At 41.2% G+C, this 18,782-nt stretch overlaps 1 protein-coding gene across 2 annotated transcripts in view; it reads left to right on the top strand.

The window, feature by feature from the left end:
• The window catches only part of LOC132432697 (zinc finger and SCAN domain-containing protein 12), a 49,250-nt gene extending 30,919 nt beyond the window's left edge, over window positions 1-18,331 (top strand). Inside the window, exons 1-4 of one of the 2 annotated variants that reach the window (XM_060023434.1) lie at window positions 6,059-6,098; window positions 14,366-14,839; window positions 15,651-15,801; window positions 16,321-18,331. In XM_060023434.1, coding sequence (XP_059879417.1) covers window positions 14,459-14,839; window positions 15,651-15,801; window positions 16,321-17,096 — 1,308 coding nt within the window. In that variant the 5' untranslated portion in view covers window positions 6,059-6,098; window positions 14,366-14,458 and the 3' untranslated portion in view covers window positions 17,097-18,331. Of the gene's footprint in view, window positions 1-6,058; window positions 6,099-14,365; window positions 14,840-15,650; window positions 15,802-16,320 lie in introns of those variants that run through there. The other variant, XM_060023404.2, reaches the window with a different exon arrangement.
• The last annotated feature ends 451 nt before the right edge of the window (window positions 18,332-18,782 follow it).

Below are 18,782 nucleotides of genomic sequence, written 5' to 3'. Positions count from 1 at the left end.
GAGCCCTACACCACAGCAGAGCACCCTTCGGTCGGTTCCACACAGCCTCTCCCAGGGTCTCTTCCAGGGACTGCAGGGGACTGGTGAGGAACGGGCTTCTCTACACACACAGGTAACACAGAAGAACAGTGGGTGTGCCAGAGGAGAGCCTGGAAAGGAGACCTAAACCTGCACTGGGGTGTGGGTGCCCAGCGGGCATACCCCGCTCACCCCACACTCACCACGTGTCCAAACTAGCAAACCACCGCTACCAGGCCTCTGTAGCTACCTCCACCTCCCAGACAGACACTCAGTCTTTTACTAGCTCCCTGCCCCGTCAGTTCCCCTCCCCTCTGGCTACTGAAGAGGCTTTTAGTAAATGACTTTTTCAGTTGTAACAAAGGGAGGAAAGAAAGGTGCAGGTCTCTGTCTATAGTTTGCTACATTTGTGAATTGAAGTGTGAAATAAAATTCATACTTTATGGCAAGACAAGAAAAATTTTAACATAAAAAATTTTCTCTGCCCTTTGGCCTCCTCTCTCTCCTCCACCGTGCATTGTGTACCCGCATGATGCATCGACCAAAGCGGCTCAACCATATAGAGCAACGTTCTCCCAGCACCAAGACAACTCCTTAAAAGATAGCATTCCTTCTTAATCTTGTAAGGGACTGCAATGACTCATGACCCACTACTGGCTAGATTGTATAAACTGTCAATAATATGTCATTTAATGTACAGCCCTCTGTCTCAAACACTTACACGACTGCTTTGACCTATAATGGGAGAACAGTTCTTGGAGCTTTCTGAGAGGCTGTTCCCAGGTTATAATTCTCAGTTTGGCTCGAATAAAATTTCCCATTTCTTTCTTAGATCATCTGATTAATTTTTCGTCAATTGTATAGTCAGAAAGAAACTCTGGAAAAACACATAAGAAAATTAATAATAGTGGTTGCCTGTAAGAGGTGAATGGTGTCAACTACAAACTGGCACTAGCCATCTACCTCTACAAGGATTAAATTATGACCTTCAATACCCCCTGAAAGGAGTTCAGGGTAGAGATCAGGAATGAGGCACTCTGGACTCTGGGGAAAACTGGCGGAACAAGTCTTCAGACAGTTAAATATTTTCAGGAGATTTTACGAGCCCAATTCTTGCATCTCCTCATATCTAGAAAAGCACTAAAATCCTTCATGGTGACGTCTGCTCCTCATGACTAGTAGCAACCTTCTGCAAAAAGTATGTGCTTGATTGCATGTACTTCCTCTTCACCAAAATCACATATATATTGACCTTCCCCCCTACCTCTTTGGAGCAGTTTCTCAGAGCTATCTGAAATGCTGTCTCCCGGCCATTTTGCCCCAAATAAAACTTAACTCATGACTCTCATGTTGTGCATTTTTTTTTCCAGTCAACGATGGTTAGAAACTCAGTGAAAAGGAGGACAAGTGTGAGAAGAAGAGTGTTACTCTAAGTATTTTAAATATATTGTAAATTTTAGAGCTGATCATATTACCTAATTAAAACATTAATTATAAATATTGTTGACTGAGAGAAAAACACATAATGTAAAAGGTGTGAGTTAAGCTTTATTTAGGGACCTGAGGACTAGGGCCTGGGGAACCAGCCTCTCAGTAGTAGGGAAGGTAGAGGAGGAGCCAGTATATATGATTTCCCCCCCCCCTGGGAAATACAAGTAGTCAACATACATTTTGGTAAAAGATCACTGCTAATCACGAAGAATAAGTGTCTCAAGTTAATGATTTTAGTGCTTTTCTATGCACAGGAAGATGCAAGAATCTGGGGGATCATTGAAATTCTTCCTTAGATTTGCATCTTAACTATCTAGGGGCTCCTTTATCCAAAGCCCAGAATCTTCATTCTGTGGGCAACTGCAGTGGGTTGTGACTTAACCCTTTGTATAACTGGATGATGAGCAACACTCCTTGTTCTTTTTTACAGTGCATGACTTTTATAAGGAACATGCTGAATTGTTTAAGGAGAAAGTCCAAGATAATTGAACACTCAAATTATGATGATTAATAAAAGAGTTTAGCAAGCTTGTAGAATTTTTAAAAATTCATATTCATAATTGCATGTCCCATCACCAGCACAAGTTAAAAATGTAATTTTTAAGACAGAAATTACAGGAGCAAAGAAATACAGTACTTGAATGGAAACATACATGTTTCCTTGGAGATATATACCATGGAGATACCGTGTCTGTGTATGGGAGAACTCAAACTCATAAAGTTGTTTGCTGCCTCTTCCATGACGTATGTTCTATGAAGGGCTTTAACTTGTAGTACAATGATCTTCAGACTTTCTGCTCACTCTCAAAAGTCCATCCAGACGCCTTCCTCAGACCTCGTTTTTGATTTTTCAAACTTTTTCTTTCCACTCCCCCACAAACTAGCCATGACATTCATCATTGCCCTGAATGTATGTGACCTTATTTGGAGATAGAGTCACTGTAGATGTAATTAGTTAAGATGAAGTCATACTGGGGTACGTTTGGCCCCTAATCCAGTATGAGTAAAAGAGGGAAATTTGGACACAGAGACAAGCACACAGGAAGAACACCAGGAGAAGATGAAGGCAGAGATCAACAAGCCAAGGAATGCCAAAGACTGCCAGCAAACCACCACAAGCTAGGAGATATACTTGGAAGATTCTTCCCTCACCAGAAGAATCCAGAAGAAACCAACCCTGTTAGCACCTTGATCTGGGACCTCCACAACTGTGAGACAATATGTTTCTGTAGGTTAAGCCACCTAGTTTGTGGTACCATGCCTAGAAAACTAATATTCCTACTGTCAGCCCTGGTCTCCAGCAGACACTCACCACAGACCTCAGTGATGCTGGTACATCTTTCATCAGCATATTCTTATCAGTTTGGTTAATAGAGGATTCTTCATCAACCCCACAGAATGTAGTCAGCTTATGGGCTTTCTAGCTTTACGTGCTGTGTCCAGTCTGGCGCGCACACTTCTCTGAACTGTTTGATCCCTGCCTCCACTGTTTGCAGTAGCAGTTCTGCATTTCTACTTCACTTGCTGTGAACCTTTGCTCCTTTCCCCTAACATTCTATTGTGAACACCTTCAAACATTCAGAAAGTTTGAAAAATTTTACAGTGCATATGATATTTGTCCACAACTGAGATTCTACAATTATCATCTTACTATATTTGCTTTTCCACATCTCTATTCCCGTATTCATTTTTCTTAATATGTTTATATTTTCTTAATATATCAAAGTAAATTGCAAACATCAAGCAGTATACTTCCCCCTAAATATAATACTTCAGTGTGCATGTCATTAGCTAGATTTCAATATTTGTTTATAGCTCTTTTCTTCTGAGGTAAAATTATGTATAATAAAATATATTATTTTAATTGTACATTCTTTGAGTTTTCATAAATGCATGTTCCTGTGTAATCCAAACCTCTATCGAGGTTAGAAATAAGTCATTTTATCTGCAGTTTGGAAAGACATTTTGATATGATTTAAGGAACAAATGATAAATTTTGAAATAAACATTATTTATTAAAGAACAGAGAAAATTCAAATTAAAAGGATGTAATGTGAGAAACAAAAGGAATAAAGATATTGAATGAAATAAACAGATTTTTGTTCTGATATAAAGAAGCAAGTTATAACAAACAAATTTCAGATTACATGAAAACTAATTCAATAAGAAGAAAGCTAAATATTAAATAAAATAATAAATCAGCTCTTGAATTGTTCAATAATCTAGTTAATGAAGAACAGTGTATCTCTGAACACAGTGAAAAGAGATTTAAATTTCTTGCACATTTGACATAAAATACTGACACTGACGATGTCTGCTACTGACAATGAGGACATCAAAACAATCTAGTTAATGTGTCATCGATATGAGATTCTCCGATTAGTCCTCAAAAAACTTAAAACATCCTAAAATCTTGTAGCTCAAAATTGAAAGAAATTTGGGCTTCCCTGGTGGTGCAGTGGTTGAGAATCTGCCTGCCAATGCAGGGCACACGGGTTCGAGCCCTGGTCGGGGAAGATCCCAGAATGCCACGGAGTAACTAGGCCCGTAAGCCACAACTACTGAGCCTGCGCCTCTGGAGCTTGCGCTCTGAAACACGAGAGGCCGCGACAGTGAGAGGCCCGCGTACCGCGATGAAGAGAGGCCCCCGCTTGCCACAACTAGAGAAAGCCCTCGCACAGAAACGAAGACCCAACACAGCCATAAATAAATAAATAAGCTTTCATTTAAAAAAAAGAAAGAAAGAAACTTGATAGAGGTTTACCCAAATAACAATTTAAAATGTTTTTTTAATTAATTAATTAAGTTTTGGCTGCGTTGGTTCTTCATTGCTGCATGCGGGCTTTTCTCTAGTTGTGGCGAGCGGGGACTACTCTTCGTTGCGGTGTGCGGGCTTCTCATTGCGGTGGCTTCTCTTGTTGTGGAGCACAGGCTCTAGGCGCGTTGGCTTCAGTAGTTGTGGCTCGCGGGCTTAGTTGCTCTGCGGCATGTGGGATCTTCCCGGACCAGGGCTCGAACCCATGTTCGCTGTATTGGCAGGCGGATTCTCAACCACTGCGCCACCAGGGAAGCCCTAAAACGTTTTTGATGAGTTATGCTAGAGGATAGATTTTGCTACATTATCTTTTCATTCTTTTTAGAAAAATTTAAATTACAAAATTAACATTAAAAGACAGTCTAAGACTATAAAGACCAATTTAGGAGAAAATTATTATAGAAGTGCATCAGGCAGTTAATTAATAAAAATATTTTATTATTTTTCTGACTTTCATGTTTGTGATGCTTTTAAGACTTTAAAATTTGTAATATGTGATTTTCCATTCCAAATCTCCATTTTCATACCTATGTTTCACCCAAATTATATATATTAGATCTCGCACTGTCTATATTTCTCTTTTAAGCTTCTTGAGGGTCAAGATCTGTGTTCATTATTATTATATCCAGTCCTTAGAGGAAACCCTTGGCACAAAGAATGCATTCAAAGAGAATTTGTTAAATGAATGGATAAAAAAATAAATTCAACTTCTTAACATATATTATCTATCCCCTTCTCTCCACTACTGTGGCTACTGCCTTGATTCAGGCCCTCACTATATCTACCCTGGATTCTTGCAGTTGTCTCCTAACTGGTCTACCTGCCTGTAATCTCAAATCCTTCCAGTCTACTCTCCACACTGCTGCCATTGTAACATTTCTAGGGACAAATCTGATCATTATCAGCCCAAACTCTCTGGTTAGGGATCCAGGAACAGTAACTGCAGGTGCCCCCTGCTGTATATTCTCTTCTCCAGCCATCGTGATTTGCCCAATTTTCTGGATGACCAAAGTATCTCACCCCATTTCTGATTTTATTCTTTTATTCCATCTCCGGAAATTCCTTTCTCTTGTTCTATTTCCCTTGTATTAAATACAAGGGCAAACTCCTACAGTTTCCTGATCTGCTCCATTAGTTTTCCTCTTTGGCCTAATACATACATTTATCTTCTAAATACTTACACGGCATTTACTATGGTCCAGGGACTATCCTAATCTATTTACAAACATTTACTTCATTTTTATTTCATTTCACATACAAATCAGCTGTATATAGTTACTTGTTTCTGTGCCCGTGTCTCCTTCTAGACTGCGATTCTAGAAAACAGAGGTTGAGAGTTAAAAATGAACAAACAAAAACCCCCAACCACAACTACCATCTCTCCTTTGTGGTGTCAAAGGGACCAGAGTTAGGAGAGCGCCTCAGGAAGCAATGGGCGGTAAGTACCAGACTAGAGGAACTATGAAGTCCCTTTCGGCCCTAACATTTTGCATTGCTATGACCATCTGATTCCCAGATGCCGGGAGCCACTCCGTACAGAAATCTCGCTGGGTTTCCCCGCCTCGGGCTGGATTTCTGGTTCCGAGCCTTGTAATGAGGCAGTCATAAAGTGCATCAACCTCCGGAGCTCCTAGAGAGAACAAGATCGCGGAAAGGGCTGCTCGGCTTCAGCAACGGGGCTCAGAACGATGACGCACTTCCGGCCTTTGTGGTTTGTGGGTTCTACGGGCGGTGCTGCCCTCGCCACGGATCCGAAGCTCCCGGGACCCCGAAGGTGAGTCCCAGGCCCCTCGTCCCGATCCTCCCGCCCCGGGAAGATTAAAGTCGGTGACTTGGGGGTAGACCGGGAGGGGACGTCTGCGCGGGCGTAGCCTTGTCATCCTCTCGCCGTCGCCTCGACACAGGGCTGATGCCCCAGTGGAGTAGAAGGAGGTCCCGCCCCTGCCCAGGCGGGGCTTTGTGGTCTTGAGCGGATGTGGGGAGGTGGAGGAGGAGCGTCCGACTGGGAGTCTCGCTCTCTGTCAAAAGCCCGACTCCGTATATACCCATCACTTTTATTTAACAAGTGTTAACATTATACAGTATTTATCGGATCTATTTTTTCTTTAAATGTTTCGAAATAAATTACAAGCATCATGACTTGTCACCCCTAAATAGTTTCGTATGTGCATCTCTGAAAATTAAGGACATTTTACATACATAAATCATAACCCCAATATCAACACACCCAACTAAACCTAAGCGCATTCCCTAGTATTACCTGACACCTACTTCATATTCAGCTTTCCCCTCGTTGTCCTACAAATGTTTTTTGCAGTTGGTTTGTACCAACTAGGATCCAATTAAAGACCATTCGAAGCATGTAGTTAAGTCTCTTAATTTAAAACAGTCCTATCCTTCCCCTACCTTCTTCCCATCCTATTGCCTGGTTGAAGGACTTGCCAGTCGTCCCGTAGAGTATCTTAATTTCCGGATTTGCCTATTTCCTTGTGGTATTTAAGTTGTTCCTCTTTTCCTTGCCTTTGTGATCAGTTTTCCTTTGGAATTTATTTTGCGACACAGGTGGTTTATGATTTTCATTATCTCTTCGTTGTGCTGATATGCTAATATGCTGAAGTTAATAAGAAAAACGCTCGGGAATTCCCTGGCAGTCCAGTGTTTAGGACTCCGCGCTTCCATCGCAGGGGTCGCGGGTTCGATCCCTGGTCAGGGAACTAAGATTCCGCAAACCGCGGGGCCCTGCCGGGGAAAGAAAGGAAAACGCTCTTTACGCCACGTCATGTTTTAATTTTTTTAGTTCAATTAGGGAGATGAGAACACATCAAATTCTTCAATTGTATCACTCTTTTATCATGTATTTGCTGCCTGACACGTGATAGGCACTTAGTAAATATTTTTGAAGTGAATTCCTTTGCGGGTTACAGGTAATGCACTGAATTTAGGATGAGTTGTCCTACTTCCTCCAGGAGTGTACTTTATGCACATCTTCGAGATTATGGCTTTTATTTCATTCTATTATAATTTTATCTCCATGAGTTATAAATTCCTGTGTATACCCAGCTCTTAGCACAGCTCCATAAATATCTGTCCAAAGACTGAAGCACTTTTTTCAAACAAAAGTTAAGCTGTTTTGCCTTTCAGTTTTATTTTTCAAAGTTAAATTAATTTGATGAATACATTAACATTATACCTAAGTGGCAGTCTTTTGGATCCAGTTCAATAGCCTCCACCACCACGCTTTCAACTTTTGCCTTTTCTGCTTCCACTCTCTTGCCTCCACCTTCATTCCCTCAGCTCGCCTACCATACAGTAGCAGAGCTTCTTAAAACGTAAACCCAGTCTTGTCACTTACCTTCCTAAAAGCCTTCAGTGGCTTTTCAGTGTAATTAGAATTAAAAAATAAACTCCTATGCCCTGCATGATCTGCCTTATCTTACCAGCCTAATTTTCTTCTTTCTTTCTTTTTTTGCGGTATGCGGGCCTCTCACTGCTGTGGCCTCTCTCGTTGCGGAACACAGGCTCCGGACGCACAGGCTGAGCGGCCATGGCTCATGCGCCCAGCCGCTCCGCGGAATGTGGGATCTTCCCGGACTGGGGCACGAACCCGTGTCCCCTACATCGGCAGGCGGACTCTCAACCACTGCCCCACCAGGGAAGCCCCCAGCCTAATTTTTGCCACTCTCCTCTCACATGGCTGTAGGCACTCTGCCTCCTTTCATTGTTTTGACCACACCATGCCCTGCCTCAGGGCTTTTGAACGGGGCTCACTCCTTTTTGTTCTTAAGGGCTCACCTCTCACCATCCTATCTTAATAGGTCCTCCATTTATTTGATAACTCAGTGTCTTCCCCATTAGAATGAAAGCTCTAGCAACACAGAGACTGGTTCTCTTTGGAACACAGCCAGGAGGCAGGACAGCAAAGGAAATCAAATAGGAAATCTTTGGTTAATATAAATGGCACCAAATTTACTGACTGTGTTTTAAAAATACAAGAGTCTTAAACCATTTATAGAATTTAATTTCTTTCAGTTGTAGAACTGAAGTCCCTGGTAGAACCAAGGTCTCCCTTTCCTTGCTGGCTGCCACTGTGGGACTAGTCTCAGCTTCTTGAGGCTGCCTGCATTCCTTTACTGGTGGCTCCCTCCATCAGCAAGTCAGCAATTGTGTATCTAATCCTCATGCTTCAAATCTCTGACTTCGTCTTCTGCTACCAGCCAGAGAAAACTCTGCTGTTAAAGGAGTTATGTAGTAGGTTAGGCCCACCTAGAGATCTCCTAAGGTCAACTGATTGGTACCTTAATTACATCTTAATTACACCTTTTATCATGTAAACTAACAATCTTAAGTGACATGATGACAATCATAGAGGACGGAGATAATGTGGCGATCTTAGAATTCTGCCTACCACAGTTCCACTGTTTGTTTATCCTGCAGTTGATGGACATTTGGGTTGTTTTTAATTTGGAGCTATTTTGAATAAAGCTGCTCTGAACATTCCTGTAGTTTTAGCTTTCAGTGGACGAAAGCACTTGTTTCTTTGGGGTACATATCCGGGAGTGGAATTACTAGGTCATGGCGTACACATATGTTCAGCTTGTCAAAGAATGATGAGGCCATCACTCAATATCTGAAATGAAAAGAGAGCTGGAGAGATCCTGACTAGGAACACCTCACTAGGTACAGAAGAGATTGCTGCTCTTACACAGGCATTTTGAGAAGCATGGAGTTCGGTGGGCTGACATCATCTCTGGGGGCTTGGTTTCATGGCACAAACTGTTGTTGATTAGTTGGCTCTCAGAGCTGTGTTTATTGGAACAAGTCATTGCAGATTGGCTGATTTTCAAAAGCTATGGGTTGCCACTAATTGATGGACTTACAAAAACATGTTCTCTGAAGTGAATTGTTGATTGATTGAACAGACCAGTTCAGGGCTATTTTTTTAAATTAATTTTTATTGGAGTATAGTTGCTTTACAATGTTGTGTTAGTTTCTCCTGTGCAGCAAAATGAATCAGCTGTACGTATACATATATCCCCTCTTTTTTGGATTTCCTTCCCATTTAGGTCAGTTCTGGGCTACTTGATACCACAGCTGCAGAACTTTTTTTATTCTCAAGCTTTAAGAGATAGTTCTAAAGAATTTTCCAAAGTGGTTGTACCCATTAAACTATCATATTAATGTATGAGAGTTCATTTGCTCCAATTCCTTGCTGATTTACCCTTAAATTATAAGATGTGTATTTACTTTTAGAAATTTTTAAAATGAGGTCTGTTCAGTATTTCTATTCTCCTGACAACAAGGGCCTTAATACACTCTTTCTACTGAACTGACCATCTACCACATCTTGTTATTATAAAGAATTTTAGTTTTATATTCTTCCCCTTTTGCGTAGTAAAACATTCTCATGTAAAAAAATGTAATAGGGGTTATCCATTGAAAAATTCCACATCATGCCTGCTCCCTCTGGGATGTTTCCCATCCCCAGAGACAGGTAATGTTGCTTGGGTATCCAATATATATATATTTTTTTTTCCCTTTTTTAAATACAACTGATAATATTTTTCACAGTGGTTCTTCACCATGCTTTTTTCACTAAATGTATCTTGCCAGTGCTTTCATATCTGTACATAAAGAGCTTCCTCATTTTTAAAAACTGCATAGTAGTAGTCCAATATATGGATTACTCTAATTTATTTAACCAGTCCCATATTGGTGGACATTTAGGTTGTTTCCAACCTTTTGCCTCACAAACAGTGCTACAGTAAATAACCTTTTATGTACATCATTTTACATGTGAATGAATATATTACTTTACAGGAGGTTTTTTTTCCATAATCATTTAAATTTATTGCCATATTTTGTCAGTTTTTGGACTTATGTTGTTTCCTCTGTTTCATACCTTCTCTCTGAGTTCACTTTTGTTTGCTGAACTACATCCTTCAGTTACTCTCTTAGGAAGAGTTCGTGGGTTGTAAATGGCTTCAGTTTGCTCTATTTATTTATATTTGGCTGGGAGTAAATTCTGTGTTCACAGTCATTTCCCCACTCTGATTGCCTTCTGGACTCCATTAATGAGCACTTTGCTGTGTTTCCTTTGTAGGTAATCTGTCTCTTTTCCTCTGGCAGGTTTTAAGATTGTCTCTTTATCCTCAATAGGCTGCAGTTTCACTATATTATGTCTAGGTGTGCACTCTTGATCTGAGAAGTCAGGCCTTCATTTCTGGAAAATTCTTAATTTATTTTCTCAACTATTATTTCTCAGTCATTCACTACATTCTCATCTTCTGAAGCTCCTATATATTAATGTTGTATTTTCTTAACATTTTATATATATAGTATATATATATATTTATTATATATGTGTATATATATGAAAGAGCAGTTAAGAAGATATATATATATATGAAATATTCTCTCTTTCTTCTTAACTGCTCTTTCATATTTTTCATCTCTGCTGCATTCAGAGTAAAGCCTTCAGTATTGTCTTAAAAATCACTATTGTTCTTCAGCTGTGTCCGTTCTGTTGTTTATCCTCTAATGCATTTTAAATGTCAAAGTTTTTTCTTAAATCCTAAGATTTCTCATTAGTCCTTTTTTATATCTACCCAATGTTGCATTGTTTGCCTGTTTTGGTTTCATTATCTCATGTATTTCTCAAAATCACTTATTTAAAAAACTCCTTGGACTATAAAATGAATTTTATAGTCCAAGTGAATTTCTATTCTGATTTGTTGATTATTTTTCTTAGGGTTAGAGTTATTCATGCATTTTGGAATTTAGTTTGTAGGTTTATTTTGTGTGGGCAGCTTTCTGTTTTAGATTTCTCTCTCTTCTTCATTCAGCATTATATTTATTATATTTAAGACCCTTTCTGGGACTTACACCCAGTGTTTGAGTGTTGCTGCCCCAAGAAGTTCTTAGGGCGGGCAGACCTAGTATGGGGCCAGCAGCTTCAGGGCTTAGTTACTGCAGATGAGACTGGTCCTGTCCCTTGGCCCCTGGGTCCATAGTTTCTGATAAAGCCGTAGCCTGAGTCAGTAGCCTACAGTCTTTTTTTTTTCCTATCCCCTTTCATGAGTGTGGAAGTCCACTGAAGCCTCTAGCATCAGAAAATATTTCTTCCAAGATTTTCAATTGTCTACTGAATTTGGCCTGTGAATTCAATGGTTTATTTTGTAGGGTCTATTTCCTTTATAAAAAGAGGATATTCAACTTATTAGTACTGCTTTGCTAATAATACCTGGTAGTTTTTTAATGTTTAGCAATTGCTATGGGCCAGGTACCATGCTAAGCTTTTTATATGCATTACCTTATATAATTATCACAGTTCTGTGAGAGGGGTGCTTTGGTCAGTCCCATTTTAGAGAGGCCACATGATTTGAACATTAGTCTCTACCTTGCAGTGCTTCTCTAAAGATGATTTTTAAAAACTCAGTCCATTCAGTTTATCAGAGGTGTATCAAGTACAAGAGGCGTCTGGGATCTGTAGCAGGTTGAGACATGGGTGGGAGAGGAGACAGGAAACAAGGGAGGACTAGCTGGTAACATAGGGTAACACATACAGATCCTGGGAGCAGTGGTGGCATAGGGGAGAATACGAAGAATGCATTTTCTCTGCCTTCTCCCTTCCCTGCCCTTGCCATGGCTTGATGAAAGGAAAAGGGACGTAGGTAGGGAGAATTCACTTATTTATCCAGAAAACAGGGATAAAGACAGAGTTCATGGTGGCACAAGATCAGGAGGTAAATCCTAAGTCCACCAACTGGGGGGAGAGCAGCACAGCAAATGCAGAGGCTGCCCCACCTGGGGCTTTGGGTCTGTGAGGGGTTGCCTGTGGTACTCAAGAGAAAAACCTGATCACCATGGTTTCTCAGTAGCGTTCAGGTTCAGAGCCTATAGTCACAGAACAATTTTTGCCACATTTTTAATAATAGTGGAATCCAATGTAAATTCATAAGAATTCTCAGGCTTACAAATCTTCCTGGACTGAAGATTCAACAAACCTGATACCCAGATGTTGCAGTAAGGAGTAAAAAATTAGGGTTGATGCTGGACGTGGACAAAGAATAAGACCCACAATCTTTGTAACGCTCTCTATTCTTAACACTACAACGTAAGTTGATGTGAATATTGTACTAAAGTCTGTCTCTCCCACTGCAAATCCCATAAAGGCAAGGACCAGGTCTGTTCCCTTTCACTGCTTTGACCTAAGTGCCCACACTATGCCAGGCATTTAGTAGGCACATGATATTTGAATGAATGGGATAAATACATTTTCCCCCAATAAAGTATAACTGAGAAACTTTTCTCAGTTCTCTCAGACCTTAATGATTCTATTAAAACAGGACTAAAGGGCTTCCCTGGTGGCGCGGTGGTTGAGAGTCCGCCTGCCGATGCAGGAGACGTGGGTTTGTGCCCCGGTCCGGGAAGATCCCACACGCCGCGGAGCGGCTGGGCTCGTGAGCCATGGCCGCTGAGCCTGCGCGTCCGGAGCCTGTGCTCCGCAACGGGAGAGGCCACAACGGTGAGAGGCCCGTGTACTGCAAAAAATAAACAAACAAAAAACAGGACTAAAGTCATATATAAAACTTAAATTCCACCGCTAAAGTAAACATTGTATCAGTGTAACCACCATTAAACCTGCCAACTTAAACTGCCACAACCCTACAGCATATTCTTACCATTTCCCTCCTGAATCTTACTCAATATGCCTTTAAAATACAGCTCTAACTCTATGACAGTGGAATAAAAACCTTGATGACCCTCGGTTTTCCATATCGTAAAGTCTAAACATCTTAGCCTGGAGTTCAGGGTTGTTCTCTATTCCGATGAAATGCATCTTTCCAACCTTATCTCTTGTCATGCATTTTCTCCCCACACGCTATACTCTGTAGTTCAGCCACCAGGACCCCCTGCCTGTCCTTAGAGTCACTGTGCCGTGTAACCTTAAATACCTTTGATTCTGTTGTTTGCTTGGCCTGTCATGTTGAATCTCCTCCCGTGACCCTTTCTCTGCCTGACAACTTTCTGTTCATTATTTTAGGCCTAATTCAAATGTACTTGCCCCTAAGCCACATTCTTTCACTGCTCCATACCCTGTCAGAATTATGTTTTTCCTGCTCATCACTCCCTAGATATTCTGTTGAAGCCTCTATATAGCACTCATCATTTGATATTATGGCTAGTTTTCTATGTCCTGTTCTTCCCCTAAAGCTACCATATATTGACTATGAGGCTTTTAAATCACTACAATTTATTTATTTGTTTATTTTCTTGGAATAAGTACTTTATTTGAAATGGCTCAACAATCAGAAAAAATACAGACAGTATTATTTTCCTTCCTGTCTTATTCTGAGTTACCTAGTTCCCTCCCCAGAGGCCACCCCTCTGTATTAGTTTTTCATTGGTGTAATAATGTGGTGTAACAATTACAAATCTTTGGCAGCATATAGCAATAAACATTTATTTAGCACATGAGTCTGGGGTTCAGCTGATAGGGGTAGGGCTTACTTGTATATCTGCAGTCAGCTGTGAATCCTCCAGGCAGCTCTGCAAATCTCAGCTAGGCTCACTTACATGTCTGGGGATTAGCTGGCAGTTAGCTGACCTAGGATGGTCTCATCTGCCCCTCTGGGGGTGATTTGGCTCTGTTCTACATGTTTCTTATCATCTGAAAGCCAGCATATCCTCCTAGTAATTATAGCAGGCAAGGGCAAGCAAGCCCAATCACACAAGTACTTTTCAAGTCTAGCTTGTATCACACTTGCTAGTAACACACTGGCCAAGTCAAGTCACATGGCTGAGCCCAGAATCACAGTGGGAGGGCACAACAAAGTACATGTCTACAGGGAAGGGTGAAGAATTGGGGTCAGTAATGTATTCTGCCATATGCCTTTTCTTCCAATTTCTAAACGTACAGAAGTAAAATACTATATATACCTTTTATTAACATAAATGATAGCATAATATTTATTGTTCTTATACTTTGTTTTTTTTCCCCATTACTTTTTAATTTCCATTAAGACATATTTTTCTCATCAGGTACATCCTCCTAAAGAAGGTTAAATCAGGGGATCTTAAATCAGTTACCCCTCTGCCTCAGGCTGGAGTGAGCCCTTCTAAGTTAATCCCAGAATGGCTTCAACAGGGGAACAGGATGGACTTAAGATTGTGAAGGTGGAGGAAGACCCTATCTGGGACCAAGGAACCTACCTTAAGAAGAACAGCTTCTCTGGCCAGGAGGCCTCCCGCCAACTTTTTAGGCACTTTTGTTACCAAGAGACTCCTGGTCCCCGAGAAGCACTGAGCCGGCTCCGGGAACTCTGTCATCAGTGGCTGAGGCCAGACACACATACCAAGGAGCAAATCCTGGAGCTCCTGGTGCTGGAGCAGTTCCTGACCATCCTGCCCGAGGAGCTCCAGGCCTGGGTGCAGAAGCACCATCCCGAGAGTGGGGAGGAGGCGGTGGCTGCAGTTGAAGATCTGGAGCGAGAGCTAAGTGAGCCAGAGAACCAGGTGAGAGGAGGAAGATAGGCTCCTGGACACAGAATATTAAACGAAGGGTGAAGTTTGGTGACCCAGGTTGGTTGGCCATAGCCTCATGTATTAGTTCTCTGTTGCTGGGTAACAAGTTACCCGCCTCCCTAAGCTTTAATGGCTTGAAAAAACAAATATTATCTCCCAGTTTCTGAGTCAGGGTTTTGGGAGCCACTTAGGAGGACCTCTCATGAGGTTGCTGTGAAGATGTCAACCAAGACTATAGTCCTCTGAAGACCTGACTACGGCTGGTGGACCCACTTCCAAGATGGCTCACTCCCATGGTTGTTGGTAGGGGGCCTCGGTTCTTCACTGGCTGTTGGCGGGAGGTCTTTACCATATGGGTTTCTCCTTAGGGCTCATTGAGTGTCCTCACAACATATCAGTTGGCTTCCCCAAGAGACAGACAGAGAAATAGAGAAAGAGAGAATAAGGATGAAACCACATCCTTTTTACTACTTAGTCTCAGAAGTTATATACCGTCACTTCTGCCTTACATTCTATTCAGTAGAAATGAGTCATTTTAAGTACAGCTCTCACTCAAGGAGAGAGGAGTTAATGGAAGGAGCATCAAAGAACTTATAAACATATTTTAAACCACCATATCACACTGGGCCACTCTTGTTCTCCCCCTTCTGCTTTTGGGTGTGGATTTAAACTCTGGGTCTTCCACTGTGCCATTGCTCTACAAAATGTCTCATATGGTTCCATATGATCTCTTTCATTGAGTATTAGCCTGGATTCCTCTAATCCTCCTCTTATGAACCCAAATATACCTACCTGCCTTCAGGCCCCAGACTGTGAATATGGACATTCTGAAGTGCTCTCAGGGGATGCAGTGCATTTGAAGGCCAAGCAGGAATCAACAGCTCTCCAGGTTCAGTCCATGGTGACACAGCTCAAATGTGAATCTTTTGGGTCCCACAAATTTGGAGAACAAGGTAAGGACTTTCACAGGTCCATTCAGGGGATCTCTGGTGGTTCAGTATAGGGTAGTAAAGACTGTGGACTCTGGCACCAAATTGCCTGGGTTGGAATTTAAGCACTGCCACTTAGAAGCTGTGTGACATTGGGCAGGTCAAGTAACCTTCCTGTGCCTTCAGTTTATGCATTTGTAAAAACGGAGATAATCATAGTATGGAGTCAAAGAGTCATTTGAAGATTTAATAAATTAGTATACATAAAACACTTAGAACAGTTCCTGCTTCCTAGTAAGCATTCCACAGTGCCTGCTTGAGTACATCCTCTCTGGAAGCCTCGCCTTCTCTGGGTGACCCCCTCCAGCCATTTCAGCAGGTACTGATGACCCCTTACTCTGTTGGTCTCAATATCTCCATTTAGGTCTTCTTTGGATTCCTAGAATATGTGTGCTTGATATGGATTTTCCTGTTCCCCATCCTGTGGTTATACTCTTTCATAAAAGAAAGAGATGACATTGTTTGATCTATTTATTATTCTAGATGGTGAAACTGTACTTGAAAACCAGGATTTGGCATCGAAACAAGAAGTCTTAAAAGAAATGGGACATTTTGAGAATAGCAGACTCCAAAGAGATGTTCCTTTAGATTCTAAGTACAGAGAAACTTGTAAACGTGAGAGCAAGGTAGAAAAGCAGAGGGGACATCCCACTGGAGAGAGACGTCACAGGTGCAATGAATGTGGGAAAAGCTTTACTCAGAGTTCAGTTCTCATTCAGCACCAGAGAATCCACACTGGGGAGAAGCCATATGAATGTGAAGAATGTGGAAAGACCTTCAGCCAGAGGTCAGGCCTGGTTGAACATCAGCGGAGCCACTCTGGAGAGAAACCCTATCAATGTAAGGATTGTGGGAAAGCCTTCAGTGCCAGCAATGGCCTCATTAGACACAGAAGGATCCACACAGGGGAAAAACCATATGAATGTGAAGAGTGTGGGAGAGCCTTCCGCCTGAGCTCATACCTTGTTCAGCATCAGAGGATACACACTGGAGAGAAGCGCTATCGCTGTAACGAGTGTGGTAAAGCCTTCAGCCAGAATGCGGGGCTTTTCCAGCACCTCCGAATCCACACTGGTGAGAAACCCTATCAATGCAGTCAGTGTAGTAAAAGCTTTAGTAGGCGAACACTCCTTATAAAACATCAGAGAAGCCACACTGGAGAGAGACCGTATGAGTGTGATGAGTGTGGAAAAGCCTTCAGTCATCATTGCAACCTCATTAGGCATTTTAGAATCCATACTGTTGCCAAACTGGACTAATCCCATGAACCACCAGGGCCCCTAAATGAGGTGATCTTGGAAAGTAAGATTTTCAAGTGGCTAATTTTGCTCTTGTGAAATTTATTTTGCTTTGGAGTGTGTGGCTTTTCTGCAGACCAAGTGCTGCTGTCTCCTGGGTGGATGACTGTTGGCAGTTGCTTGGCAACCTCCTTCTTCCCTATCCGTTGGTTCATTTCTAACAATTTCTCTTAAAGGGACCAAATCTTACCTGGAGATAAATTGGTATGGATGGGCCGTTATTGAGTAATATTTAATATTGAATAACTCTAAATGACTAGCAATTGTGTATACTTTTTTTTTAAGATTGGGTACATTCAAAAGATATTCAGAGATGAGCCTTTTTTTTTTGTAAAAGTGACATTTTAAACACAATTAAGATTTGGGGGAATAAGAGTCATTCCCATTCCCATAGGAAATCATTGCCACAGTCTCCCCAGGGATTTAATGGATGATTTCTTTGTTGCTTTCATCGGAATGGGTGGCAAACTCATTTATTAAGCAGCATTACCCATGGTGTGAAACCTATAGATTTGATGGTTTAGAAATCCATGTCCCATTTTGATATCTAACTCCAAATTCCCAGTGCAGGTCATTACCATATTAAGGTTTCCATTTTTGTTATAAACAACGAATAAGATGATACTTTAAAACCTTTGCAGTGTGCCGGTTTTATTCATAGCCTTTTCTGCCACTGCCTTTTGAAGGCTAGTCAGCAACTTGGAGGGCCATTGCGAGCAGCATCATTGAGACTCTATCAAGAAAAGGAGCCTCTGACCTCGGGCAGATTGCTGCTTAACTGGGGAGTCCAGCTTTCTCAGGCCATTTACTGTCAGGGTTAAACACACAAATCTGGCACCACACTGTGTAGGTTCATTACCTGCCTTTCCATCTGTGAGCTGTGTGACTTCAGGCAGTTTAATTAAATGCCCCTATGCTACAGTCTCCCTGTCTGTAAGATAGGGGATAAGAGTACCTTTCTCATAGGGAACATAAGAATAAATTAATACAAACTTGTAAAGCACTGAAAACATAACTCTCAATAAACGTGCACTATGATTTACATAAAGAAATAATACCATCTAATGAATGTAGGTGGAATTGTAAGTATCATGCTTGAACGAAATAGAATGTTAAACGCCTCTGCTGACAGTCTCATTATACTTTTCTCCACAGTCAAAATCTGAATCAGAATTTCAAAAGAAAGGAAATAAAAGTTCAACCTAAAAGTATACTGTACTAAATATGTCTTCAAAGTCTATTTTTAAAAAGTTAAAGAAGTCTATATATGTGTGTATATATGTATATGCATATGTATATACATTTGGTTTTCCTTATAGCTTAGGGACCATAACAACAACCAAAAAACTCTAAAATTCCTTGACCCTTTCATTTGTAAATAGAACAGTGGCTAAATGCAGACTACCTAGAATAGTGCTTATTGAATTTGTTTTGTTTTGTTTTGTTTTTTGGCTGCACTGCGTGACATGTGCGATCTTAGTTCCCCAGCCAGGAATCAAACCCGTGCACCCTTCAGTGGAAGTATGGAGTCTTAACCACTGGACCACCAGGGAAGGCCCTAGAATAGTGCTTACTGAATTTTAGAGTATCTACAAATCACCCGAGATCTTGTTAAAATACAGATTCTAATTCAGAAGGTAGCCCAGG

This window comes from Delphinus delphis, chromosome 10 (assembly GCF_949987515.2).
Source record: "Delphinus delphis chromosome 10, mDelDel1.2, whole genome shotgun sequence".
Taxonomy (NCBI): Eukaryota; Metazoa; Chordata; class Mammalia; order Artiodactyla; family Delphinidae; genus Delphinus; species Delphinus delphis.
The sequence above is the reverse complement of the archived record's forward strand: the minus strand, read 5'-3'. Positions and strand labels throughout refer to the sequence as shown.